A 27,910-nucleotide genomic window follows, 5' to 3' on the forward strand; every position below is an offset into this window, starting at 1 on the left:
GTGCTATGATTCTATGGTACCGTCATCCACCGTGAACCGATGATGGGACCATCATGTCCAAAGCATTTGCCATCCAGTGGCTCCCCAAATCAGGTCAAAGCATCCTCTGCCATCAGGGAATAAACCAGGGATGGATTTGTTGCTGGAATTATTTGTGCCTTTGGGGAACTGCAGTCATTATCCTGCAGTATATTTAGCTCCCATTTGAAGCTTCTTCTAGACTATCTATTGCGCTTGAAAGTTAAGTCACTAACCCAAGGCAGCTCCAATGCCAGTTAAAGTCAAGGGCTGGATGCCTCCTGCTTCCACAGCACTTGTAGCAGAAATGCTGGCATTTCATTGGAACAGTCCTGAAACACCCGATGGTGCCAGGGTCTTCAAGGTACCTTACTGTCCCCACACTGTCCCTGCTGCAACAGGGACAACAACCCACCCTCTGGTGAGGGGCTGTGGGCTGTCAGGGAGGAGATGTGAGAGCGGAGATGAGCAGAGGGATGGAGGAGCTGGGGGGAAATACAGTGGGAAGGATTGCAAGGGCCATGGTACAAAGACGTGAGCTGTCAGCAAGGTTCTGAGACCTTGGAGCAGCTTGCTACAAAAGGAGACTAACAAATAAAACCTGAATTTTAATTAACATGTTCTTTCATTCATGCACAAAATTAAAAACCCATCCATCTTCAATTACCATCATCTTTTATCTTTTCTTTTTTTTTAATTAGGAGTTTCGCTATACTAATTGTTACATTTGTCCATTTCCATCAAGTCAAACTAATGACAGCCAGATGGTTGCAGCTCTCAAGATGCCTCACTCAGGACTAATCTGCGCCTTCGGCCATGCAGAAGCAAGGAGCAGAGTCTGTGCTCTTCCTCCAGTCACCAAAAGGACAAGATTAAAAAATACATAGTCAGTCAGCAGGAGGCAAAGCTGGTGAAGATCACCACGACCAGCTCTCCCCACCTTGCCGCGGTTAGATTAGCCACCCTGTTCATGCACTGTAGTCAAAAAACACGCACAGGGGTGGATGGGGAAGAGTAAGTTAATGTCTCTGGAGCAGAAACAAGGTGCGTTTGATCTCTTCAGTCACTCTGAAGGATATAAAAATTTGTACATGTCCCCTGCCCATGAACTCCCCATGTGCTCTGTTGATACTGCAAGCATCCTTTTGCACACCCTGCTTGGTGCGTAGCCTGCACACGTGAAATTACTAAGAGCAAGATTTGTACCCACGTCTTTTGCTTTGCAATAACAGACTCGAGTTGTTGTTCCAAGCAGATCCTGATAATACATGCATATTAGTAATTACAGCAGTTTATTTAAGAAGTGGTGGGTCAAACCTGTTGTGATCACTTGAATGATACTTGGAAATTATTACAGGGTGCACCCATTGTAAGTTAGGGTAATTAAGGCTGCTGTTATTAACACTCTGCTCTTCCTATTGCCGGTTTAATTTCCTCAAACATTTCTACATCCTACTCCTCATCCTGCCTTGGGGGTTTGTAGTAAAATTCAATAACCATTTTCCTTTCTAATCTTTCTATTAAAGCAACATCTTATTTTTCCATCACAACTCAGGAGGAAGTTGAGCCTCTGTGCAAACTCACCTGCTGTTAGCGCATCCCTCTGCTTGGGGCTGATGTCTCAGCCGGAAACCGGGGAAGCTTGTGCAGCTCTTCCATCGCATCCTGCAAGCAGCTGCTTTCAGAAACCCTCCCAGTTACTAGGAAGGCCTCCGAGGACTTTAAGGTAGGCTTTAACACCCACGGATTTTGGGAGGGTTGATGAGTCAAGCAATGGAGCAGACTTTTCAGAGTCATCTCTCAGACAGGAGCCAAAAATTCCCCTGCTCATATCAAATTTTCCTCCCTGGTGATGGACAATGGTGTCCGTTTGTCCATGTGTTTTTATTTTGGACAGGATAGCAGCCACCTGGTTAAGCCTGAAGGAGGGCAGAACTGGGAGAGATGAGGAAAACTGTCCATGCCAATACACTAGACTGGAGGTCACTGTTTTCTAGCTGCAGTTTCATAGTCTGTGTGACCTGACCTTATGGGTCAAAGGGCAAACAAAATTCAACACCGTCTTCTATTTGTTAGTTAATACTTAACCCAAAAATTGGAGTCAGCAACCTTGATGAGCTACAGCTGTGCTGGAGATAACAGGTTTAGCTTCAGAAGGCATCCAATGCCTGAATCATAGAATCATAGAATAGTTTGGGTTGGAAGGACCTTCAAATCTCATCCAGTGCCACCCCTGCCATGAGCAGGGACATCTTCACCAGACCAGGTTGCTCAGAGCCCCGTCCAGCCTGGCCTGGGATGTCTCCAGGGATGGGGCATCCACCACCTCTCTGGGCAACCTGGGACAGTGTTTTACCTGTCCATCCTGAATCTCCCCTCTTTTAGTTTAAAACCATCAACCCTTGTCCTATCGCAGCAGGCTCTGCTAAAAAGTCTGTCCCCATCTTTCTTACAGGCCCTTTTTAAACACTGGAAGGCCACAATAAGGTCTCCCCAGAGCCTTCTGTTCTCCGGGCTGAACAACCCCAGCTCTCTCAGCCTGTCCTCATAGCAGCGCTGTTCCAGCCTCTGATCATCTCAGTGGCCTCCTCTGACCCCTCTCCAACAGGTCCATGAATAAACCCAGGGGACATGGTGTCCCCCTGGGGACATTTGGGGTGGTGCTGAGCTGACCTACTTGGCTCTATCTCATGCAAACCTCCTGTGGCCTTGGGATGCCGATGCATTTCCCTCTGGCTGGTCCCAGTTTGGATGCTCACTTTCCAGCCTGTATAGCTGCAAAAACACCTGGGTGTTTAACTGTGTGTTGCAAAGATCTCTTTCTGCCTGCCAAAAGCTGGCAGCAGCTGCCCAGGCTAATTTCACAAGTCAGGTGTTTGTCTCTGACAGGCAACTTTTCATATCTTTATGACTAGACATTATTATATTGTTCTTTCATTTAATAACTGCTTCAGTAATGGCTTCCATTTGCAGTAAATCTCTTGCACTGTCTTTTTTCCCCCCTATTAAACATAAGATGATAACCTTTGTGGGAGGCTGTGCGCAGAAATTCAGCGAAGCTTTAAGAAGTTGGGAAGGAGGGGAGATGTCGGGGGGAAACATGGTCAGCACCAGCAAAGTGCCTGGTGGGAAGATGCTTTTGAAGAAACTAATTATACCCCAGGGCACTTGGAAGAACCTACCCAGCATGCAAGTTGAACTGAAAAATGCATATTTAAATGGCTTTTCAAGTTAGTAAGTCTTTGGAAAGGTCGCTCAATACCTGGAAAATATGCCTGTGACATAATAACAGATGGGTCTGAATGTGACTCAACACAAATATTTGGCATTTTTTTACCACTGCCACAGAGCAGAACCCGCCCCAGGTAAATGGCTTTGCAGAGAACAACTAAAATACTTCAATAAGCTCTTCCAAGCACACAGCCCATTCAGCTTTACTTTCCCCAGCAGTGCAGCCCTTGGTTTGCAGTAGGCAATGCTGAAGCTTGCCCAGAAACCTGGGCTGAGAGCAGTCAAGACACCAAAGCCATGAAAGAACACCCCAAAGATCTTGTCTGCAGCTACTCTTGGGTATGGCTCCTCTTCTTCCTGAGCTTTTTTATACATATTTTATACATAGTCACCTTGGAGAGTGACAGCACAAGGAGAGAAGACATCAACACCCAGCAGCACCAGGAGCTTTGCATTTTTCATCCCAAACTGCAAGATGGTTTTGGTGGCACAGTGCTGGAGCTCTGTCTAGGTCTGGCTTATCTTGCTGCCCATTTGCCCTGGAGTTGAGCTGCAGCTTGTTGGCAAACTGCGGTGCTAAGTAACTGAACACATCCTTGAGAAATGCAGCGAGCTGCACCGAGTCGTGCTGAGCTCAGACAGGTAACCACAAACTGGTGAGGGGTCTGGAGCACAAGTGTGATGAGGAGCGCCTGAGGGACCTGAGGCTGTTCAGCCTGGAGAACAGGAGGCTGAGGGGAGACCTTATCGCTGTCTGCAACTGCCTGAAAGGAGGTTGTAGCACAGAGGGGGTTGGACTCTTCTCCCAAGTAGCAAATGATAGGATGAGAGGAAATGGCCTCAAGTTGCACGAGAGGAGGTTTAGAATGGATATTAGGAAAAAATTCTTCCCAGAAAGGGTTGTCAAGCACTGGAACAGGCTGCCCAGGGCAGTGGTGGAGTCACCATCCCTGGAGGTGTAGCTGAGGTTCTTAGGGATGTGGTTTAGTGCCAGAGTTAGGTTATGGTTGGACTCTGATCTTTAGGATCTCTTCCAACCAAAATGATTCTATAATTCTACCTGTGTGCTGCAAAGCAGGTAACTAATGCTGGGTGTGCAATTGCAGGAGGAAGAGGAGAGATGGCAGCTCTGAATGTCAGCACTTTGGTGCCAAGCAGCAGTGCTGTGAGCATGTGTTCAAGCTGGACCATGCAGATGAGTTGTAACCCATCATCCCACATCTGTAAGTCCCCATGAGTGACGAGGGCAGAGGATGGGGTGGGACCGATGCTCCAGTGCCATGCGCAGCCTCCTGCACCACTGGCTGTAGCAGAGCAGCTTCAGCTGGGTGTGCAAACTGTGCTGCAGGGTGGTGGTGATCACTTCAGTTTAATTCAGTGTTGATATCAGTATTAAAGCAGAGCCTGGAGCTCTTTGGAGGAAGTCATGGTCCAAGCCCTTGTGCACAGCTGAACAAGCTGGGCTGGAAATGCAGGAAAGCAGGAAAGCCCCCAAAAAGGCAAAACCAAATGTTATTGGGTGGAGCCCCTAATGTGGGCAGCCCTTGCTGCCTCTCAATAGAAAGTGCATGTATGAGAATATCTTGCAGGACTTGATCTTCTAATTCCTGGATGTGCTGGGGTTGCAACCCAAAGGTGTTTTCCTGCTACAGGATTTCAAATTCGGGCTGCAGAACAACCTCCTCTAAAGCACAGAAAAGGGCTTCTCGCCACCACTTGCCCACCTGAATTACCCAAGTTGCAAAAGGGCCTTTTACCTTCAGTCTGAAAATAGGATGGAAAATTACAGTGGTTATCTACAGCATGTTTAAGTTCACTTCAGACAAGGAATGTTTTGTTGGCTTCCCAAGTCCCAATTAAATCACCATTTACACGCTATAATTTAAAGTGTGTACTCTGCTGGTAAAATCCATAAGAGCTATAAAGTGTGTGTGTGTGTATACAGTCATTCTTGTTGCTATTTAGTTTCTTATCTATTTTAATAGCTCGAATATTAAAATGGGAAAAGCAAAGTACTGATTATCCACAGATATGCCTAATTTCACATTGTGAGAGTATCTGCTAAAGTAACATGTATAGAAAATAGGTAAATGAACGTTCACGGGAGACTAAAGCTGGAACACAGCAGTGATTCCAGAAATAATTGTTTCTTCTCGGGGGGGGAAAAAAAATACAACAATCCACCCTAAAGCTTCAAATAAAACCTTTTGCTATGCTTTTAAAAATAAATGCTAGCAACACATTTTAATTTCCCATGTGGTTAGATACACTGGTGTTATGAGAAATCCCTTATTTATGAAGCTCTTGGATAAACCCGGGCGCTGATCCTGGAAATGCCTCTATCTCTGGTGATTATTTCTTCAGCAGCTCAAAAATACAAAAATAAAACAGCTTTTTTGTAAACGCAGCAACCCTGTGAGCAGCAGGACAGGAACAGCTCATGCAAGGAAGGATGTCTGGCATTAATTGTATTGTGTGATTTGGTTTATTTGGGGAAAAAAATATTATGTATATATATATAAAGATGTGAGGAGGAAGGGTGGTTCATCCCGCCTGTTGCTGGCCCTGGGGTGAAATGTGGATGCTGCATCCAGTGGAGTTTCAGCTGTAGGGTTTATTTTCATGCCCTTAGAGATGGGGTGGTGGGTGAAAGTGGATGAACAAATGCGATGTTTTATATGGAAAAACATTTGGTCATTATTACTTTGCAAATCGAAAAATCCGTTGTCTAAAGGGAGAGGTAAACTCTTGTCCTCAGGTACCGGCGCGCACAAACCCCCACTCTTTTAGGGGCTTAATCCTCGGACTGGTCGGATGCCACAAGCCAAGAACACGCTGTTTCAAGGCACTAATGAAAATTTTAATTAACAATGTGCTGTTATTACAGTTTTCTATGTGCCTTTTCTAATTTTTTTTTGTGCCGAAGCCCCATTTTTGCTGAAGTTCTCGCTGCTGCCGGGTGGGTCCCGCGGTGCCCTCAACTACAGCGCGGCCTTATTTTTGAGGTAGAAAACCCCGCTCCGGACCGGGGCGCTCGGCCCGCGCGCGTCCCCGCGGCCGCGCCCCGCCCCGCCCGCGCGCTCCCGAGGTGGGGGCGGCGTGCGCGGTGTGCGCGTGCGCGTCCTCGAGGCGGGGCCGCGCGTGCAGCTGCGAGGGCCCGCGCCGCCCCAGGAGCGCCCTCAGGTCAGTGCGCGGGGCGGGGGGTGCGCGAGGCGACCGTTATGGCCGTTACGACCGTTATGGCCGTTACGACCGTTACCGGGCGCTCGCGCCGTGCTCCTCGGGCGACGGCGCGGGAAGCGGTGAGGGGAGCTCGGGGCGGCCCCGTTGGGCCCCGGGCGTTGCGGGACCGCGTCCTGCGGAGGGTGAGGGAGCTGCCGTGGCGCCGGGGGAAGGGGCGCAGCGGGGCGGGGGACGCCCGTTCCCGGTGGCGGGCGGGCCGCGCTGTGGCGGCGGCGGGGGACCCGGCGCTGGGGCGGAGCGGCCGCACCTGAGCGCCGGCAGCGCCGCCGCGAAACTTGGAAAGAGGGGGAGCCCGGCTGCCGCTGGGGCGGCGCTGAACCGGCGATCACCCGACACAAAGAGGCCCTTGCAAAGCGGCCTTGGCCCGGTCAGAGTCATTATGTGTGTCCGCAGCCGTTTCTAGAGGTTTCATTCTTAGTTCTCCTTTTTTTTTTTTTTAATCCCCCCGAATGCGTTTTTTGCAGACGCGGGCTGGCTTGGTCGTATTACCAAGAGTGAACGGGCAAGATAAACCACTTTAGCAGTCGGGTGTTTGGGGGTCAAGGGGGAAGGGGCTGCGTGTGTGGAGGCTGGCATTGCCGCTTGGCCAAAGTCAAAGTTGTATATACCTCAAAGTTGTTGTTGTGAGTCTTGTTTTTTGGCTGTTTTTGTGCTTAAATTAACGCTTCAAAGAAGAAGTATTTTAAGTATCAATTAAATAAAACTTCCTAGAGGGACAATTAATAATTGCGGCCAGTTTGACATAAACACCACCTCCTTCCCTGTGTTGTTGACCAAACTTCCAATGTACATGTGTTTGAAGACCGAGTTGTTTCACTTAAGGGCCCACCCACACCTTTACTATTTTCCTGTTTGTTTTGTTTTAAGAAAGTCCATCTCTGGTAACCTTCACATGAAGTTCATAAATTAATTTGCCTATGGTGTTTCCTGAGTGATGGTGAATTTAAAAATAGGAGAGAGTAGTGGATTGTTCTTGCTTGAAGTACAATGAAGTTTGAAGTTACGATACTTAAGTGTTCTTAAAATTATGATTATAAACATACCAATGAAGACAACAAAGACTGGCTGTGTCTTATCTGAAGAGTGCTGGTGCGGATTGTCTGTATTGTCTTTACTATACTTTGTTTTCAGCCTATAGTGTATATGTCAAACTTTAATCTGTGTTCTGGGCTTTTCTTTTTTTTTTTTTTTTTTTTTTTTTTTTGTAGGGAGAGGTGATGTTTGGTTACAGGTATACAATGCTGTGTTTGATGCTACTTTAACTTGTTTATGCTGGAGTTAGGCTTCAAACTGCTTTTATTTCAGTGGGCAATAACTGGTCTCGCCATTTCCTATAGAAAGTAGGCACAGTATGTCATAACAGAGTATCTTGGCTTCACAGCAAATCGAAGTGGTTTGTTGGTTTTATTTGTTCGCTTTTTAATCCCCAACAGAAGTACACTGCAGCCAACTGCATGATAACTCCTTGTGTTTCCCCTCCAGTGATTCTCAGCTCTGCCTTGGAGGAAACACCTTTCAGAAGTGATGTGGAATTCCTTTAGCTTGCGCTGTAAGGCTGAGAAAAAATGATGCAAGTTGCAACAGTAATTTTTATTATTTGGAGCTTGTGAGCAAAATTTTTCTCTAAAGTTAGCAAACAGTTGTTACACTTACAATGCGTACATCAGTGCTAGGGTCGGCTCAGTTAAACACAGGTCTGACGGTGATAAGCCATGTGTTACGTTTTCAGAAGATATATAAGTCTTTGTCTGCTGTGTGAACTTGTGCAAATGACTTGAGTTTGTGCAGCGGAATGTTGTTCATGCCCGGTATTAGCTTTCTATGATAATTCAAGATAGTTCTTAAGTGATATTCTCATTAGTAACTCCTTGGACCACACAGGCTGTTGTTTTGTTTTACATGAGCAAATGTTTATGTACCTGAGCTGGCATGGAACACCTGTTATGTGAGGCACTATCCAAATAAGTGATAACCAATAGTTTCTGTCTCAAAGAACTGGTAGATGCAACAAAACAAGGAAATTAGAGTTGGGAGTCTTGGAAGGAAAAGTTTAAAAGCTTTGTGTGGTGGAAGTTGTCTTCAGTTGAATCCCAGTCCTGTACCTTAATTACAAAACCAAATTTGTATGTATGTAAGAAAACTGAGGGGAGGAAAGCTTAAGTAAAAGGTCACTTCATTTGAATTTGCAACTTTCCCATTTTCCAGTCCTGGCTTGTCTTTTTTTTCTGATCCTGCTGCCATATCTTGAGTTTGATCACCTGGCAAGCTAGAGCAAAAGAAAACCAAGAGAGGAGTCCATGTCTGGGAAGTGCTTGCATTTCAAAACACTGGTAAAGTGGTTGGTGATCTGTGAATGTCTGCTGGCTGCCGTGGGTAGGTAGGGTGTAGATTTGCAGAAGACAGATTTGGAAGGCATCTTGTCCAGCCCTGGTGTTTGGGTCCTGAGGTTACCTGATATCCTGAATAAATATTTCACCAGAGGATCATGTACCACTTCAGTACAGAACTGAATGACTTGTTGAGAACATCCTACTGTGACAGGATATTCATGTACCACGTTACACTCTGAATCCACTGTAGATGCAGTTTTTCCTCTTCACATCCAAGCCAATTTAAAGGAGTAATATTCTTCAAAAAAAATACATTCTTTGGAATTATGGTTTTGCTGCCTCTGTGTTTGCTGAAAGTGTGCTTGATTGCAAGGGTTTTTCAAAGTAGGAATGGAAAACAACTCTTCAGTCAGGTTGTGAATTTGTGCCTGACATGTAGGCTTGCAAGAGTTGATGGAACAAAGCCCCTTTAAAATCTAATCCGTAATATGCCACATGCTACTTAACAGCCTGTCACTTTGCCCACTTAGCGGGGGAGGAATGTGCAAGCCATACTCTTAAACGCTGGGGAAGAGCTGGAACCAGCTATGTATTACTCAGAGCAGAAATGTATGCAGTGGCTTACCCTGTCCCTATCTTTCAGTATTTTACCTGCCTTTGGAGTTCTTAACATGCAGTTCAACTCAGAGATGAAAGAAATCGCTGCGCTGTTAGGCAGCTTGCTTGGGTTCTGTCAAGGAACATAGGTCAAAGGAATACCACGTGATGTTAGGGTAATATAATGAACTTTAAAGTACAAAGTGCACAAAGGTGCTTTCAATTTCTTGATGCTATTTGATTTTTGTCTTCAGTAATACTCTCCTATCAGACCAAGATGATAATACTCCGTGTATATGAAGAAAAAGTATAGGCTTTCATACTGTATAAAACTTTATAATACATAAAACTAATGCATATGTACATTTGTTTACCATGCAGAGTCACTTAATTGTGCTTTTATGTTTGATTACTTGCTCCTTCCTTTATTTTTTTTCCTTTGCTACAATTCTAGTATGTCCTACAGTCTCTGAAACAGAGTTGCTGTGAAAGAGAGCAGGTGTTTAGGATATCCTAACATTGCTAGACAAATAACTCCTAATGCTTAAAAGTATATTCTGAAACCAGAATTGGAGGAGTACGTATATGTTAATCTTGAAAATTGATTACTACAAAGTAGTTGCCATTTACTTGTAAAGAGGAGGAGAAATTAATCTAAATACCAAAGCATAACTGATCTAATAGGCAAGTGTGACTGAAATATTTGCAGCAAAGTAAATCTAATTTTCTAAACCAGTTAATATAAAAATTTGGTAACATCTTTATCCCCCAGTGGAATGACCATTCAAACAGCAGCTGCATGTGCTATGGCAGTCTGGAAACCAGGGCAGGTAACAAGATCCACAGCTGTTAACGTGTGGCAAAGGAAGATTAATTCAGTACTGTGTGGTTGAATGGATGTAATGTTTGATTCCATTCCTTGAACTGGATGCAGCTCAGGTTAGTGGTGTCCCCTACCTAAAAACTGGGGTTATTAAATAATTGTAAAAATATTGCAAGAGTTGTTGTTCAGGGCTTTTGATTCTTACCTTTGAGAAGTTGAGAGCCACCGTGTTTGAGAATTCATTTTGAGAATTCATTTCTTACCAAATGCTGGTTTTGCCAATGAAATTACCTGTTCCTCTTTCACTAGCTGGGGTAATCTTCCTCTTTTGTAATTTAAAATGCAGCAGAAAGAAGAAGCTGTACCAATTTTTTCCCCTTTTTAAAACTAATTTAAAATACTTTTCCTGTATGATTCCAGGGATGCTCTTCTGTTGCACACACAAGTGTGCCGAGTTGCTGATCTGCTTTGCATCTTGAAGCTGCACGTTTTACATCTAGTCAAGTTTAGAGAACTACAAATTGGCATGATGTGGTTTTCTCATGACAGACCCTAATGACGTTTACATTACAGCACCTCACCAAGCTTTCCAAAAACCCCCACGCTTTTTCTTAGCGTTGTTGGAAGGTACTGGTAAGCATGGCAGTCCCAGGCAACTGAAGTTCACAGACCACAGAACACGTGTGGTGTGGGTTGCAGCAATATCCTCTCCCCCTTTTTTGTCCCACAGGGTACTTCAATGCTGTGGTTTGATGTGGTGTACATAGGTTATGTGCGCATTAAAAATGTAGTCCTTTAATTATATGTCAACCTAATCAACTGCAGTGCAGTCCCTGTGTGGATACCCATGGGGTAGGTACTCTTCTAGTGCCAGTGGCTCTTACAAGCAAGACCTCGCTGAGAAAGTGTCTCTTTGCAGACTGTGTGTAGAGGGACAAAGACATTTGGGAGCTGCTGATGTAGGACCAGTCATCTTCCAACCTGTTCTTTATCAGAGCCCATATTAATTTAACTATTCAGTTTAAAAAGAATAGTTTCTGAGCCAAGCTAAAATTAGCATAAAGGTTAGTCTGCGTAGGCAAGATCTGTCTGTAAGATAGGACGTTCTGTCTGTAGTCATCTGATCCTGATCTCTCCCTTGAAATAGGCAGCATGTGAATACTAATTGTAGTGGTGGTTTTTCTGAAGTGCACCAAGATCACTAGCTTCATTCTCACAGGGCACTGAACGATCATTAAATGCTAATGACTTTTGATTACTGTTGACCTCGGTCAATTTAGAATTAGTGACCTAGAGACGAAAACCACTGTATCTCATTACCAATTTCCTGAGCTATCTGATCTTTCGTTTGTAAGTCATTTTTGGTAAGAGGCAGAGTAGAATTAAAGTTGACCTCTGTCTTAGAAAAAGACTTGAAGGCTCTCAGGTTTGCAATATCCTGTTTAGAAATAAATAAAAAATGGCAGCCATTAAGAACAAACTTATTTTTTGACCCTACAGATTGTCAAGAGCAAAACTCAACATGAGATGAGATGAGATGGACAAGCAAGACTAGTAGTGATGGGAAAGAAATGTATAATTTGTCACTTTTAAATTAGTAGAAAAACAATTTCTCTCCTGGAAACATTAATTGAATTTCTCATTTTGTAGTTGCAGGTTTTCTCATCTCGGAGTTTATTTCTAATTCTTGTTTTTACTTTGAACTATCACAAGGAAAATTCATGTTTATAGAATTAATTTCAAATTCTGCTCTGGGACATTTTCTACCTGTAGTTCCCAAACTGTGACATTAGGAAATATGTCTCAGCAGGCTGATAAAATATTTCATGTTGTAATGAAGCATTTCACATCATTTATTTCCATATGCACAGAAGAGAATGTTTGTGTGATAATTCATTGTAACGGGATCAAATATGTTGTTCGCTGTAGGCTGTTTAAATATCAGCCTTTATTTAAACGGTTGTGGTTTATATGGACTGTCATTCATGTAGCAAGCGTAGTATTGAAATCATAATGAAAATACAAGATTATTTTAAACACTTTTTTTCTTGCTTGCTTTAATATGCTTGCTGTATTTATTTTGACCCAGCTGGGAACAAAACCTTTAGTTTTAAAAACAAAATTCAGCAGTGTAAGGAAGTCTTTTGTGTTATGTTGTGTTTACGGCATAAATACAAAGTTAATGAACCTCTCACTGGGCTTAAATTGAAAACTTCAAGCAGCTAAGCAAGAAAGTAACAGGAAAAAAATGACAGTGGAAGATGATGTACTTGGTGAAGGATTAAGTTCATGGTGAGCTAATAAAAGTCCATGCAGAAGGAAAGTGGATGTTTATTCACAAGTAAACATAGGGCTAAATGTTATTCTTAAATAGAATGTTTTGGTTTGATTGCTTTGTCTCAAAAAGGATATTTCTGTAGAAGAATCAAAAAAAGGCAATGAAAATGATTGCAGATTAAAAAAAGACAAAAAAAATTAAGGCTGCTTTGGTAAGGAGACTAATAAGAATGCAGAGACATAGCCTATATGCTAGCAAATAATACAAGAATGAAAGAGTAAAAGACATCTGAATACTCGTTCTTTGAGCTTCTGTTTTATGTAAGTTTGTATTTATTAATACCTGTTGATTAGGCTGCTCAGGGCTTTCTGCTTATGTTTTCTTTGAAGCGTTAAGGGCATTTAGGAAAAAAAAAGGTAAAAACTATCTTAGTGAATAATATTATGCAAAATATTTAAATCTTTGTACTTTAAGTGCTAAGCAGAGTTGAGAAGAATATTTGTCAACAATTATGTTGCTAGTCTACTGTAAGAGCTATAGCAAAGTACAGTTCAGCTATTTTGGACTTTGGTTTAAAGCTTGTAGTGTTGATTCAAGATACAATTCTACTCTGATACTATTCTTTTCCAGCTCTGGAATGGTGATTGGGAAGGATTTTTCCAAGTGACTAAATAATTAATAGATAGGTAAACAGATCTAGGCTCCTCAGCTGTGTGGGTTGGGTTTGTTGAATTTTTTGTTTATTTGTGTTTTGAACTCGTACATTCCATTTTTAAATGAGTGCATGAAGTCAAATGGAATGGAAATCAGAAGTGGACAGGTAGATTTGTTAGATAGTAACATTATGTGTTTATTCTGGTTAATCGAGGTGTATCGTCTGGAATTTGTTTCTTTGTAAGGGGAAATCTAGAATTTAAACAGAAAATGTTAATACATAGGTATAATAACCACCAAGGGAGAGACTTGGCAACTTTACAAAAAAGAAATATATGCATTTTCTCATTGCCTACTTGGAATTAATTTCTTTATTCTTGATCTGGTTGTAACAGACATTTGGGAATTTTGATGAAAGCTTGTTTTTATAGAATTGTCCAGTTTACCTTACTACATGAAGATTGGCCCTGTAAGTGAGAGATACAGAAAAACACAACTTACTAGAAGAAGAAAAAACAATAGAAAAACCTGGTTATACTTGCTATTGTGGCAGGAGCAACTGATGTAATATGAGGAAGAGTATTCACATCAACCCTGGAAATGAAGTGATTTCTCAACTGGAAGTTACCTTTAGAAGGGCATAATTATAGTAGTGCCATACTATTAGAAGTTGTACCGAGAGTTGGGCCATAATACAACTCATGTACCAACCTTCACAATAGTCTCAAAGTATATTATGGTTCTAAGGGATAAAGAAAACTGGGATTGCAAACATATTGCATACATTTGGATTTGAACAGCAAAATTGATGCTTCCATTGATCACAGTATTTAGTCAGGAGCTCGTTTCTGAGGGCTTGTAACCTGTTCCTAATAGTTTGAAAGGGGCATGTAATTTGTGTAGTATCTCAGCCTCGGAATATAGTCCTTTGCTTAATTCTTCGCCTCTGGCGTTCTGGATTTTCATTAGGCCACTGTTAAGATTTAAGCGTGAAACTTCCTATACCCTTTAATATTTCTGGTTTGACAGTTTGCTTATAAAATAGGGATTAATGTGTCTTTGAGGAACTGTATTTCCCGTTTTTTAAGTTGTATATACAGAGTTTGGTTCCATTAATATGTAATTAATGAAGAAAAATGAGTGTTACTGAGAGAGATTAGGAGCACATTGTAATACTGTTTCAGAAATGGATAGATCTTTGGGTGAAAGAAGGTCGATTTCCTTGATCCTCTTCCTAGAGACAGACTGATGTGAATTTGGGATTTTGCCTAGTCTCTCAACAGGGGGTAGTTTATAGGTTGCTTTTACTGACTGCTAATGTAATGATTTGTAAATTCATTAACAGTATGTATAGTAAGAGAAGAAAACCATGTTGCAGGAAAATGAATTGAAGTTGCTGCTAAAACGGAAATAATAGTGGGTACAACTAGCTCTAATTCTTTGGAGCTTTTTCCCCCATTTCGCATGCATCTAGTGATTGATTTAGGAGACTGTTTCTGAGCTGATGAAGTGCAGTGGAAGGTGGTATAAAGCCTGTAACAGGCTTGTATTTTTTTTATAGGAACTTTTGGAGTCTGTTGTGGAATAGGCCATATTTTCCAGTTATAGCAGGCCAGATTTTGGTGTGTGGCTGAAGGACAAAGATGGTATTTAGGCTTTTCATTTACTGGGATGGATTTTTATCCTGACCTCTTGTCTACTGGGGGCCTGACTTCTGGATTTGGGCAAAACATAATTCAGCTGCAGCTTCTCCCTCTTTTCCTTTCCGAAGAAAGCACAACATGCTATACATGCATTGTGTTTTATAGAAGTCAATGTATGGTGAGCTCCTACCTGTTTATGTTTGCAATCTGTCTTTACCAGACTGTATTGCATGGTCAGTCCATCTGTCATTTTCTTTCTCTTCTGTAGACCTTATCTGGTGTGAGTATAGTCGTTGGATCTGTACTGGTCAAATGATTTGAAAAAATGTGTGAGGACCTTGATTGTTAAATACTTTGATAGTCTATAAAATGGGTTTATTGAATGAAAATCAAATCTCTCATCTGAATCTCCTAACCCCTGCTATCTTTCACCTTCTGCTAACTGCAATGCTGAGAACCAGATTATCTGAAGAGTTCATGGGTTTTCTGTTATCTCTAAGTGTTTTTTTAGACTTTTTCCTTCTGAAATGTCTTTTCTGTACAGTGGCAAAAGGGTTATTCTTATAACTAGAAGAGCTAGAAATTTACATAAGGAAAAAGAACTTAAATTTTGTGCTGAGAATACCTGCCGTGTCCCTGTTTATACTCTCAACTCTAAGCAGTTATAAACATCCCATCTGTGGAATGAGTTTCTTTTCCTTTACCCCTTCTTTTGCCTCTACAGTTAAATATGGCTTAGATTGTTAGTTTCCCTTCCAAATCGATCTGTTGCAGAGAAAAAAGGAAGCCAAAGAAAAAAGAGGGAAGAAAAGAAAGGAAAGCTTGCTAGAAAATATTTCTTTGGAAATTGCATAACCTGCCTCTCAATGTATTAAGAAACATACCTGATTTTCAACCACACCAGGCAGAGTCTACCATTTTCTTTTAAATTACTGGTGAAGGTGATTTTGCACTAAGACGTTGGGTTGTGAAATGTAGCAGCTGAGGCATGGATGCATCCTTCTGCTTCGCTTTCATGAGCAACAACGTCAGACAGAGGGGACAGATGTGTGTCTGGAGTTGGTATAATTTCAAACTGCTGCAGCAGAGTCTCAAGGGAGCTGACAGCCAGGGTCTTTAGTTGACGCTTAATATGGAGCATCTCCCAAGGAGACCTGATAATCTTTGAAATATCTGCATCTAAGTTTAGAGTTTTGGGTTTAAAGACATTCAGAGATTGCATGTTACAAAGCCATAGCTGTGATTCAAGCCATTGTGATGGTGTTTCAAGAAACAGCCTGAATAACATTTCTGTGCTTCAGTTTAAGTCAGTGGCAGACTTCTGTCAGGGATTTCAGCAAGGTCAGACATTTCTCCACCAACGTTTGATCACTTTAATGTCACTGTTGTACTCTTGTCCAGCAAAACTAATAAAGGCTAAAAGTGATTCAATTTGCTCTGAAAGTAGAGAAAATTATTTTTCTTTAAAACTTGAAAATAATTATGAAATCGTATTTTAAGTATTTTTACCCCCCATATTCTAAAATGTGAAATGTTGACACCTAATACCTGATTTTTTTTTTTTTCATTTCCTTGCCTTTTTTTTCTTTTTCATTAACATGGCTATGCTTGCTTGACTTTTTTTTTTCTTTTTTATTACACTTGACCTGTTATTATGGAAATCTGATCTAAATTTAAGTTCAAAGTAAACTAATGACTGAAAATTAGTCTTCTTTCCTATTTAAATAGTTTTGGTTGACATAGCTTATATCCTGTTCATATCCGAAAGTATTTGTGAATAAAAACGGAGTGTGTTTGGATCTCAAGGAGGGATTCATGCCTGAGGCTCTCTAAATCATTCGGACCTTTCATTTAGTGCTTTGAAATATCGATTACATATATTCACTCTGGTTTGCTTTAATCTGATTGCACATGCAGAAGTTTTCTTCTGATGTGGTACAGCCACGTCTGGTGTAAGCTGGCTTAATTAGCACTGCTTAGTGATTGGGGACCCCTGTCACAGGCTGTTATGTTATCTAGAAACATAAGGAGTTAAAACTAAAGCTGTGACCTCATCTCTATTCATGTTACACTGGAGTAGGAGCTGCACTGAAAGGAATTGTTTAACTGCATCGCGGTCTTTGCTGCTGCTAGCTGATTGCTTTAATTTGGTTCTGATAGCTATAGCGTGCTTTTGCTGAGCTGCTGTTATGGTAGGGATTTGTGGGAATACTAGAGACATATGAAGTCATGCTAATATCGACTGCCTGTGGAAATAGCTCCCACGGAAATTTGTAGACTCAAATACGTCTTTCTGCCTGATTTCAACTTTTTATTGCTTCCTCTGTGAAAATTCAAGCAGCATCAAGGAGAGCTAAAACACAGATGCTTCTGGCCAGTCGTGTACTTACACAGCGGTGCATGCCGTGTATTACTTTGTTGGTTAGCACTAGGTATGGCATGACGAGTGCAACTGCTGTCGCTTTAATGTGGGAGCGGCGTACATTACAATAGGTGTCACTGTGCGGCTGGCTCCAATCGCTATGGGTGACTTCAGCTATTGGCTCCAACACTGGCTGACTCCATCTGCAGGGCTGCAATACCTACTCTGTTCCCATCCTTCCAACGCACAAGTTCAGCTCGCCCAGCAGACTAGCAGCGCTACTGCGAATTGCTAGCCCTCGTTAGAAAGCCGGTGCTACAGCCACGCGAGTACCCTCTCCACAGGGTGTAGTGCTTTCGGGAGATTACTGATCGGAAAACCTGGCAAGAAATGAAACTGGCAGGAATGATGGGGGTGTATTTAACAGTTCAAGTACTGGATCAAACTTAAAGCCGGTTTCTTACTTGGTGCACTGGAAAGGTCACCTTGTCTTACTGGGAAAGAAGCAAACTCTCAGCTCTGCTGCTTTCAGTTTAACAGCTTCCACGTGCATTTCTTAATGTTCCTAGCTAGTTAGGCTATCTAGCTTTACAGACAAGTATACTCATGGTAGATGAGAAAGGAAAGAACATGAAATGTCTCACCTTCTTCTTGATGCTTCCAGAGACGGTCAAGAACAGGTCCAAGAAGAGCTCTAAGAAAGGAAATAGCAGCAGCAGCAGTAGCAGCAGCAAATTGCCTCCAGTTTGCTATGAAATCATTACCTTGAAGACCAAAAAGAAGAAGAAGATGGCTGCTGATATTTTTCCCCGAAAGAAGCCAGCCAACACTAATACAACGGCTGTCCAGCAGTACCACCAGCAAAATCTCAATAACAACAATACTATTCCAGCACCTAATTGGCAAGGACTTTATCCAACCATCAGAGAGAGGTAAGTTCAGGGCAGTTTATTTTTGCTGTTTGAATGGAGTGGTGAAAAGTAGCAAAATGTTTAATGCATATGTTTAGTTATTCATTTCCTTGCTGAAGAAAACACACTTCTCTCTCTTTTTTTTTTTTTCTTTCCCCCTCCTTCTGTGTGTGCAGAACAAGTATTTTGGTAATAGAAAATACATTAATATCTCTTTTCCAGGCAGAGCAACTGCTTGTCTTGCATACATAAAAATGTTGCCGGAAGCAGCATACCCGTAAAGATTTCTTCGTAGACCATAGTAGGAATTTTTGGTGATATATGGTCTGACTTCGGTTTCCACTTTTTGAAAAGTTCTTATAAGTTTGCATTTGGGTTGTGTGTGGTTTTGAATTTTGTTTTATTTTATTGCACACACACACTCACCTTCCCATCTCTGCTTACTTTTTTCTTTGGTATATTTCTGTGATGATGTGTAAAGTAGCTTAAAACAAAGTATGACCTGCTTCTCTTTACTAACATGCAACTTAAAGTTGTTAAGAAATCTAATTTTTTGGGTAGGGGGCAAACACAGTGTTACTGGGTGCTATAATTAACGTGCTGCCTCTGTTTGTAGAAATGCAGTGATGTTCAACAATGACTTGATGGCAGATGTTCATTTTGTGGTCGGGCCACCAGGTGGGACCCAGCGGCTGCCAGGACACAAAGTAAGCAACAGCTGCATAATCAGCTCGGGCGGGGATAGCCAGAGAGAGCTCCCACAGTTACGCCAGGACATAGCGTAGGCGACTTGGCTCTTAAGGGGCAGGCATAATTCTGTATTTTAAAAGGCTACATGCAGTGGAATAGTCTGTCCCTTGCTTTCGTTTGTGGTTTTGGTTAAACAACACACTTGTGGTAAGGCGGTCATTGTAAAGTTATGAAAACTACTTGATGCTGCTGATTAATATTACTCTTGAGATTTTCTAGAAATAGTTAACTTCTCTAGCAGATTAGAGTGTTTTCAAGTAGCTAATGTATTATGTGCCCGTGAGAGTAAAATGCAGGGAAAATGTGTAATTCAGTTCTTAACTTTGATTTTGTATCTTACTGAAGTGTGTCTATAAAGTCTGTCAGTGTCCAGTATGCTTGGAGTAGCTCTCCCACATTGTTTTTATTGGCAGTGCTTTCAGTTTAAAGCATGAAATAAGATTTCACTTTCTCAACAGTATGTCCTGGCTGTTGGGAGCTCTGTATTCCATGCGATGTTTTACGGAGAGCTTGCTGAGGACAAAGATGAAATCCGTATACCAGATGTTGAGCCTGCTGCTTTTCTTGCAATGCTGAAGTAAGCATCATTCATCTGCTGGATGTTTTCCTTTATGATGTATATATATACTGGTAATGTCGTAGTTAAAGCATTAACCTTGCATATAAACAGAAAGAAAACAGTTGCTGAAAATACTCCAATTTGTGTTTCAGGTATTTTAAACTTTTACCTTATTTTGCTCTCCCCCCTTTACTTCCAGGCATGCATATATTAGGCTAATGTAAGCAGTTATAAATAATGAGTTTGACAGGGGATCTTTGGGCACATTGTATAATGTAATGCGTATTGATTTGATTTGTCACTACATGTTACACAAAGGAGTGAAGTTACTAAAAAGAATTGTCAGCTGTAATAAAAAACCCCTATTCTACATTGCAAGCATAGTGATAGTTAAAAACACACTAAAAACTCCCAGTAAAACCTAGAACTGCTGTGTTTGTTTATTGACATCATTCTGTTTCTTTTATAAGCCTGCTGTATGCAGGTCTTGTCTTAGAAAAACGGCCCTAAGTTATTGAATATAGTCTCTGAAAAGTGAATTTCTCCTTATCTATCACGTTGATGCATTTGGAAAGTAATAGAAAGGCTGTTTACATGAATAAGGGATTTTATTCTAATGGGGGAAATCAGTCAGTTCACATGATAATTCTTTTTCTTCTAGCAAATTGCTTAAGAAATGCTGTCTTTTCCTAAATTAGCATAATGAAGCAGCTTCACTGCTGACTTATCCTTGAATGTATCTATAAACTCCGATTGTTAAGGAGAAATGTCCAATCACAGAAATGCTGTGACTTGGAGGATTTATTTTTTCCCTTCAGCTTTGGTAACTGCCATTGCTTTGTGATAAAAAATATACCAAAAAAATACATTGGTATGTGACAGTGATCCTTTTAATATGCTGCAGATTTTCTTGTGTGTAATAATGTAATCACTAGGTAGCAGTGTATTGTGTTTCAGAGATTGTTTTAACTAGCTTGTGATTACAGAATGATTTCTGTTTTTTCTTTTATGTTTCAGTGGCACTGTAGATAAAAGTTGCATCTAGAGTTTGTTGCATAGAGTTTTATAGGTTATCATGAACATCAGAAATGTTCTGTGCAAGTATCAATAACTGCCAGGAAAAGCTGAAATCACACAGATGTTCTGTAGACCTGGAATATAAGGTTAAGATATGACATTATGTAAGTAGGTGTGTTATGGATCCCTGCTTTGGGCTTTTCTGGTTCCGCAGGTGTATTCTGCAGAACTGAGACTTGTGCTTTTACTTTAATGCAGAATTTTAAAAGGCATGTGGATTCTCCTGCCCTCCCCCTCCCCTCCATCCTTTTGAACAGCATATCTGTTACGCTGTGGCTAAATATAATTTGCTGTATAAAAACTGAATGATTTTTGAATTTACAATTAAGAAACATGCTAAGAGAGCAAACCTAGAAAAGAGAGTATCAGTACTGACATCTAGGTCTTGGCATATTATTTTAGCCTGTGGCAATTTAGGAAACTGTCTTTGGGAGTCTGGTCAGAACCATGGAATTCTTCACCTTTTCAGTTTTCATTAAAAAAAATGAAAGACCACAAGAAGTTTGTGGTCTTTGTGGGTGTTGAGCTGACCTTGCCAATGCCAACTTCAGCGTGCCTGAACCTGCAGAGTGCTCTTGTGCCTGCAGACAGCCCTGGCGTTCAGTGCAGGGAAGGGATGTTGCTCGGCAGTGCAGCATTCCTGTCATCTCAGGATCCAGTGTGTCTGCTGCACTGGGGGGAGCCATGGTCTCCTCTCTCCTGTCCCCCTGGGAAATCATTCCCATGAGCGTTGCTTGTAACTGCTGTGAGCAGTGGATGGCAGAAGACTCGTTACACTGTTGCCACACAAGGAAAAGACTTTGTACCTATCACAAAACAGCCCTCTCCTTCATATGCTCCTCTCCACAGTCAGGAAAGTTGCATCACAATCTTTATAAGAAAATTCACTGAGTTTGATTATGCGTGTTTTGATGGGGTTTTTGGTGGTGTTTTTTTGCTGGGGTTTTTTGGCTTTGTTTTGCTACTTTTTCCCCTTGGACAGTGAATTCTTACCGCATAAATATTTTCTTTTACCATCTAGTGGGCATTCTGATAACAAACATCAGATATACCATAGAAAATAGTACCTTGACTGATAGATACTGATTATTCTCCCAGTAAAATTGATTTGGCTCTTCTCTACAGTTTTAAGAATAGGGTTAAATTCCTAGTCTAGCTGACACACTGAATTGGTGGTTTTAATGTATCATATTTTACCTTAATCTTGACTGTTCAAGTGAGATCCGTGGTCTCATCCCAGGATGAATGTGTTACTGAACAGTCAAACCCTGTGGTCTAGCAAAATCCTCCATTTGAAAACAGGGTGAAACTGGAATATCAGTAATTGTAGCCCAGAGTCAAGGTGCATTGGCAGAGCGAAAATTGTGGAATATTGCTGACAGCTGATCTGTGCTGTCTGTTGTAAATCAGTGATACTAATTCTTCACTTTCATGAATATTAAACTAGCAACTTTTGTACAATTTCAATTTAAAACAGATGTCATCAGTCTCTGCTGTACTAGCGGGTGAAGAGAAGTAATAGAAGGAAGAGTTGGAGAGCCGTGAAGGGGATCATAAAAAATTAATGAAATGATACATTGAAATTTTTTTGGACAATAAAGGAGCTAAGCATGTAACCAGTGATATATAGATCTGGCCTTTGTTGTTACAAATACCCAGCTGAAACCAAGTAATAAGGGCATTAAAGAAAAAAAAAAAGGTTTGGTTCTATCTGAGTATTTTTTCTGTCTGTAACCTATTACATTTCATTATATTGCTTGAGCAGTATCTGCTCTGAGCATGTTTTCTGAATGTGGCTTGGAAGATAGTACCCTACATGTTCAAAAAATACAAATAAAGATATTTACAACTATAATCAGATCAGTGTAGATCTTAATTCCACTTTATAAGCACATCTGTTCTGCAAAAAAATTCTTTGTGTTGGGAAACCTTCTAACTAGAAAATTTTAATTAGTACAGGGTTGCATGCAACTTCAAGTTTACTGGAGGAAGATGCTTTTATCAGCTATAACCATCAAGACTTGCTTATCCCTATGAAGAGGAAAATTGCATTTGGCACGGTTTTAGCACTTTACGTTCACCAGCTGCAAATGGGGCCCTGAAGCATGAGATATTAAAAAGAACAAACTGTACAATGCTTCATTTCTCTGAGCAATGAATCCCAGCAGTTTAGTGACATAAATAGAATTTCACCTTCATCTCTTCTACCACACTAGCGTGTCAGTAAAGCTTTTTTCTTCCTTATGCAATGAGACTGAGAGAAAACACTGTGCTAGTGGAGCTAGGATGTTGTGAGCATTAATAAACCTGAAAATTAGAATTCTGTGCCTTTTTCTTATATGCTTCATCACCCTGTTTAAAAAAAAAAAAGCCCCCCCTAAAAAAATCCCACAACCAGGTAGTTATGAAAATGAATAGCACGTGATATACTTTCATAGCATTTATCTTGCTAGACTAGCTATTTATTACCAATAAACATATTTGCATTTCTCTCTTTATATATACACCCCAATAAATAATCATTCACCATCATAAGGCGTCCAGTGCAAGTACTCTTTGTAACGTGTTCCAGACTGCTGTTAAACTAAGTAAGGTTGCCACTGAGAAGCTGCTACCTGGGGCAGGTAGCCTTTCATTAGCCAAAGCATGTATGGAAGGAAGGCAGAGCTGGAGGGGCCAGTTTGTAAACACAACCATTATCTAGATAGCATGTACCCCAAATGTCAAGTTTTATTCACCTTATGTTTAAGCTTGTTATTTTTCATGGTCTTACATGAGTGATGAATTTGGTTTGTACTTACTTTCTGGATTAAATCAATGTTCCCCAAAAGCATTGCTTATTAACTTTAATGTGGAGCTCTTTATATATTCTTTGTTTATAATTTTCAGTTGTTGTTGACAAATTATATTTTTGCATTAATCAGCAGTGTTACATGCATGTGTTTTATTTCAGATACATATATTGTGATGAAATTGATTTGGCTGCAGATACCGTACTGGCCACGCTTTATGCTGCCAAGAAGTATATTGTCCCTCATCTTGCCCGTGCCTGCGTCAACTTTCTAGAGACAAGCCTAAGTGCAAAAAATGCGTGTGTGCTGCTTTCCCAGAGCTGCTTATTCGAGGAACCTGACCTGACCCAGCGCTGTTGGGAAGTGATTGATGCCCAAGCTGAGCTAGCTTTGAAGTCTGAGGGATTCTGTGACATTGATTTTCAAACACTTGAAAGCATTCTCCGAAGGGAGACTCTGAATGCCAAAGAAATAGTCGTTTTCGAAGCAGCTCTGAACTGGGCTGAAGTGGAGTGTCAGCGACAAGAGCTAACGGCTACCATAGACAACAAGCGCAAGGTCCTCGGGAAGGCTCTGTACTTGATACGCATCCCTACCATGGCACTCGATGACTTCGCGAATGGCGCTGCTCAGTCTGGGATTCTGACTCTCAACGAAACCAATGATATCTTCCTCTGGTATACGGCTGCCAAAAAGCCAGAGTTGCAATTCGTAAGCAAGCCCCGGAAAGGCCTCGTTCCTCAGCGGTGCCACCGTTTCCAGTCCTGTGCTTACCGCAGCAACCAGTGGCGCTACCGGGGCCGGTGTGACAGCATCCAGTTCGCTGTTGATAAGAGAGTGTTTATTGCTGGCTTTGGGCTTTATGGCTCCAGCTGTGGATCAGCAGAGTACAGTGCCAAGATTGAACTGAAACGACAAGGAGTTATCCTTGGCCAGAACTTGAGTAAATATTTCTCAGATGGTTCCAGTAACACTTTTCCTGTGTGGTTTGAATACCCAGTGCAGATTGAGCCTGACACCTTTTACACTGCTAGTGTGATTCTGGACGGTAATGAACTCAGCTATTTTGGACAAGAAGGAATGACAGAAGTTCAGTGTGGGAAGGTGACTGTTCAGTTTCAGTGCTCTTCGGACAGTACAAATGGCACTGGGGTACAGGGAGGGCAAATTCCTGAACTCATATTTTATGCTTGAACGGAAGTGTGTGGAGACAAAGCATTTTGCTATGAAGAACCTATCTGGTTCAGGCCTACTGACACTTAGCTCTTTATCTGCAGATACGTGATCAGTACAGGTAATGCGTAACTAAATGCTGTGGGCAAGTTACTGGCTTGCTATACTCGTAGCATTGTTGGTGATAGAGTTTAAGTGTTAAATTTAACTTTAAACTGGAAGCCCTTAGGAACAAGAAAATTTTAAAGGCTTTGTAAGAGAGGTGCCTGTTTGCTGGTGGTGCTGACCCTTTCTGTGATGTACCTGTGAATCACCAGAGGATGTCCCTCTCTTGTATCTCGCTAAACACTGTCTTCATTGATCCATTTTCTCTTTCTCCATTTCCTTTTTTCTGCCTGTAATTATTTGGGGAGATAGGGGTAGAAAATGAAGAGCCTCTTCTATAGCTGTGTCTTCTGTCTGCTCTTCAGACTTAAGAGATGCCAATAATGAGCTGCTTTTGATCATGTGAACTGAAAGAAGGACTTCAGCTGTAAGCAGAAAAAGCTTAGGTTTAAACCTTCATCCTGTGAGGTTCTCCTGTGGCCAGCTGTTTGAGATGGCTGCAGGGGAAGACAGAAGCAAGCAGTTTTCAGGCAGCTGCGCAGCATGCTGACCATGTCCACAGTGCGTGGATATGTTTACAGCAAGGGGGAAAATGTGGGCTGAGCAAGTTACCCTCAGAGTTTATTTTCTAGGAATCCCACCTTAAAGGCAAGGAAGTACTAGTGCGTGTTCAGGTTGCATATGCAGCTCTTGAAACTACTCCCATGACATAGTTTTTGCTGTGTTGATTTGCTGTTTAAGTGGCTTTTATTTGAACCCTTGCTAAATAAATGGGAATGGATGTCTGTGATCCAAAGCAGGATAACTTTTTGTTTGGTTTGCATGAGGTTTTTTTTCTTCCTTCTAAACATGGTAGAGGCAGATTATAGAGGAACAAAAGAACGCAGCATTCCTGACTTGGGCTTTGTTCTGTAATATGGGATTTCTTCTCTCTATTACCATACATTATCAGTGGAAATTTAGACAAAGATGGAAGATTCCCAGCTGTGGTCATATTACACTTAGTGTACGTCATCAGGTAACAGTGAGGAGTAGGAAGTCTCTGATGTGTTAATACTGGATCTCTTGCAGCTGCTTATGGTTACACATCAATGAGAGGATTATGTGGTACAGAACATTTTCCTTGTCTGATTTTTTTGTTTGTTTCCAAATTTCCTGTTATATGTTTGTGTCAGTTTTAGAAAAGTATTCAGGATTGGGACTCTCTTTTTCAGGGAAGGCAACCAGTATAAATAAGAAATACAGGTACTATTTAAACACAAGAAAATCCTTCACCATTACATTGGCACAGCTGCTTCTCAGAGACACACTACCTATTGTAAAGCATCTCATTCTTATTTCACCTCTGAAGCGGATTCTGTTTGTTGTGTACATTTTAACAAAATGAGAGGACCAAATGATTCTTTAGACATACTGAAGATTAATATTATAGTATATCGATGCATTAATGTAGCATAACCCTAAATTCACTTGTCAGTTTTGTAATAAAAATGTTTTCCTCATATGATTTCTTACCAGTTTAATACTATTACTCTAAGTGTTTCTTGATGGTTGGAATCCTGGCCCCTGGCCATCCTAAAGTGCCAATACATCTTTGCAGTGTCCAGAATACCATCTGAAGTAAGGAAAACTGGAGCATAGACGTCAAACAGTTTATGGCCAAAGCCCAAATCTTCTCTCCAGGTAATAAAAGGAGAGCCAGGTAAAAAACTGCCCTGCAAGATCTATGCTTTTTACCCGTTTTAGTATTTAATGTTTTATATACATACATACCTATGTGTGTGTGTACACAGCATTCTTTCTGAAAAGTAAATACCCTCAAAATATATAGAAAAATGTTTTGTTTTTTTGTAACAGATGTACATAATCCAGACTGTTAGTGAAATATAAACAGAATGCTCCATGGAAAACTCCCAGCAAGAGATTTTAAAAAGCTCCAGTTAATTATATTTAGATCTGCAGCCTAAAATAGACAAGAGTAAAAATTGTATGGACTAGAGGAAGAGCTGTTGAAGAAACTGGAAAAAGGAGTCTAAGACTGTGAGGAGGTAATGGTCATCTACTTTTAGACAATATCTTAGCAGCAGTTGCATTTATTTAAATACATTTGAAAGCAGAGAGAGATGCTAATCATCTGATTAAGTTTTCGTACAGCAAGTATTTGATGTAGATATAATTTCATCTGAGTGATGATCAAATTGGCAAGTTGCTTGCAGTTGCAAGCTGCATTTTGAGTTGTTGGAAAAAAAAACAGGTGCCTCAGCTGGTGGGACAAATCTAAGTACTGCATTGATATAGCTAGACGTGGGTTCTCACTTTTAATTTATTTTTGGGTTTTACTCATTTGCAAATAAAGGTGATGTATCTACTACATTGACTGGCTGGAACAGGAATGAGATGAGAATACCATATAGCCGTAACATGTAGAAAATGAGCTGTTATTTAATTATTATTTTTATGTGCTATTTTTATGAAATCTTTTTGACGAGGTAGGATGAAAGCTACTTGTAGCTTAATTCCTCTGAATCCGTTCCAGGTTTTAGGAGCTGGTGCATGTAAAGTTTTTCAATACGGATCAATAAATGTCAATAAATGTAAGCAACCCCAAACACATTTTGATACTTGATGCTAACAAGTACTGATGTATAACGGGGCGGCTTGTACCAGTCACCTTAGGATATCAAGGCACTTAAATAGGTGTCTAGATGTGGCTTTGGTTGGTTTAGCGGTAGCATCCAAGCTTGAATACATTGATTGACATTTTGCAAGCATCAGCTGTACCAACCTGGAATGTAAGCATAATGTCAGTAGAGATCCTTTCGTAGATTCTGTCTTAAACTGTACTGGACCATCTTTGCTACTTGTATGTTTGATTTTCCTGGTGAGGGGAATCTATGATAAGAGAGTATAATGTAATATACTTTCTACATATCTAAAATAGTATTAAAGTAACCAGTTTAATTTCTACATACTTATTGCACTGAACTGTTTGTTTTGTTTTGCTTTTGGGGTTTTTTGTTGTTTTTTTTTTCATTTGTTGTGATAAACTCAACTAACTTCAGGTCCCAGCACCCGTTTGTGCTGGAGCAGTGTTTGACCTTAGCAGGCTTACAGCGTTATTTATAAAGGACAGATATACATAAATATGAAGTACCTCATGTTGAATGTTATTGTACTGTATCTTTAATGTCACAGTGCAGATCTTGTCAGACTCATGAATGTGTATAATTGCGTTAAACATACAAATAAAAATGGTTCTTAAATGGTTGTTTCCTGCAGTATCTTTGAAGCATGAACTATGAAAGCCTTTACTTAGCTCTTTTTGCAGTTGCTATTGTTGTACAGTTATGCACAGATATTTGAG

General features: G+C 40.9%; 1 protein-coding gene across 6 annotated transcripts; it reads left to right on the plus strand.

The window, feature by feature from the left end:
* The first annotated feature begins 1,591 nt into the window (after positions 1 to 1,591).
* On the plus strand, positions 1,592 to 27,809 carry BTBD3 (BTB domain containing 3). 6 transcript variants are annotated; one of them, XM_065833839.2, is made up of 5 exons: positions 1,592 to 1,744; positions 17,844 to 18,111; positions 18,707 to 18,797; positions 19,299 to 19,417; positions 23,430 to 27,809. In XM_065833839.2, exons 2-5 carry the CDS (start codon positions 17,969 to 17,971, stop codon positions 24,460 to 24,462), a joined length of 1,386 nt encoding a protein of 461 aa, XP_065689911.1. In that variant the 5' UTR covers positions 1,592 to 1,744; positions 17,844 to 17,968; the 3' UTR covers positions 24,463 to 27,809. The 6 variants fall into 6 exon arrangements, with proteins under 6 accessions (XP_065689911.1, XP_071661781.1, XP_065689914.1 ...); XM_071805680.1 differs by lacking the exon at positions 1,592 to 1,744 and adding an exon at positions 4,375 to 4,472; XM_065833842.2 differs by lacking the exon at positions 1,592 to 1,744 and adding an exon at positions 6,347 to 6,432.
* The last annotated feature ends 101 nt before the right edge of the window (positions 27,810 to 27,910 follow it).

The sequence above is a fragment of the Patagioenas fasciata genome, chromosome 3 (assembly GCF_037038585.1).
Source record: "Patagioenas fasciata isolate bPatFas1 chromosome 3, bPatFas1.hap1, whole genome shotgun sequence".
Taxonomy (NCBI): domain Eukaryota; kingdom Metazoa; phylum Chordata; class Aves; order Columbiformes; family Columbidae; genus Patagioenas; species Patagioenas fasciata.

Bases quoted from the DNA above. Each gene is read 5' to 3' on its own strand.
- BTBD3 (XM_065833838.2), top strand. From the start codon at position 17,786: ATGGTAGATGAGAAAGGAAAGAACATGAAATGTCTCACCTTCTTCTTG. The intron at 18,798-19,298 runs GTAAGCAACAGC...CTTTCTCAACAG, and splicing joins AGCGGCTGCCAGGACACAAA to TATGTCCTGGCTGTTGGGAG. The intron at 19,418-23,429 runs GTAAGCATCATT...GTTTTATTTCAG, and splicing joins GCTTTTCTTGCAATGCTGAA to ATACATATATTGTGATGAAA.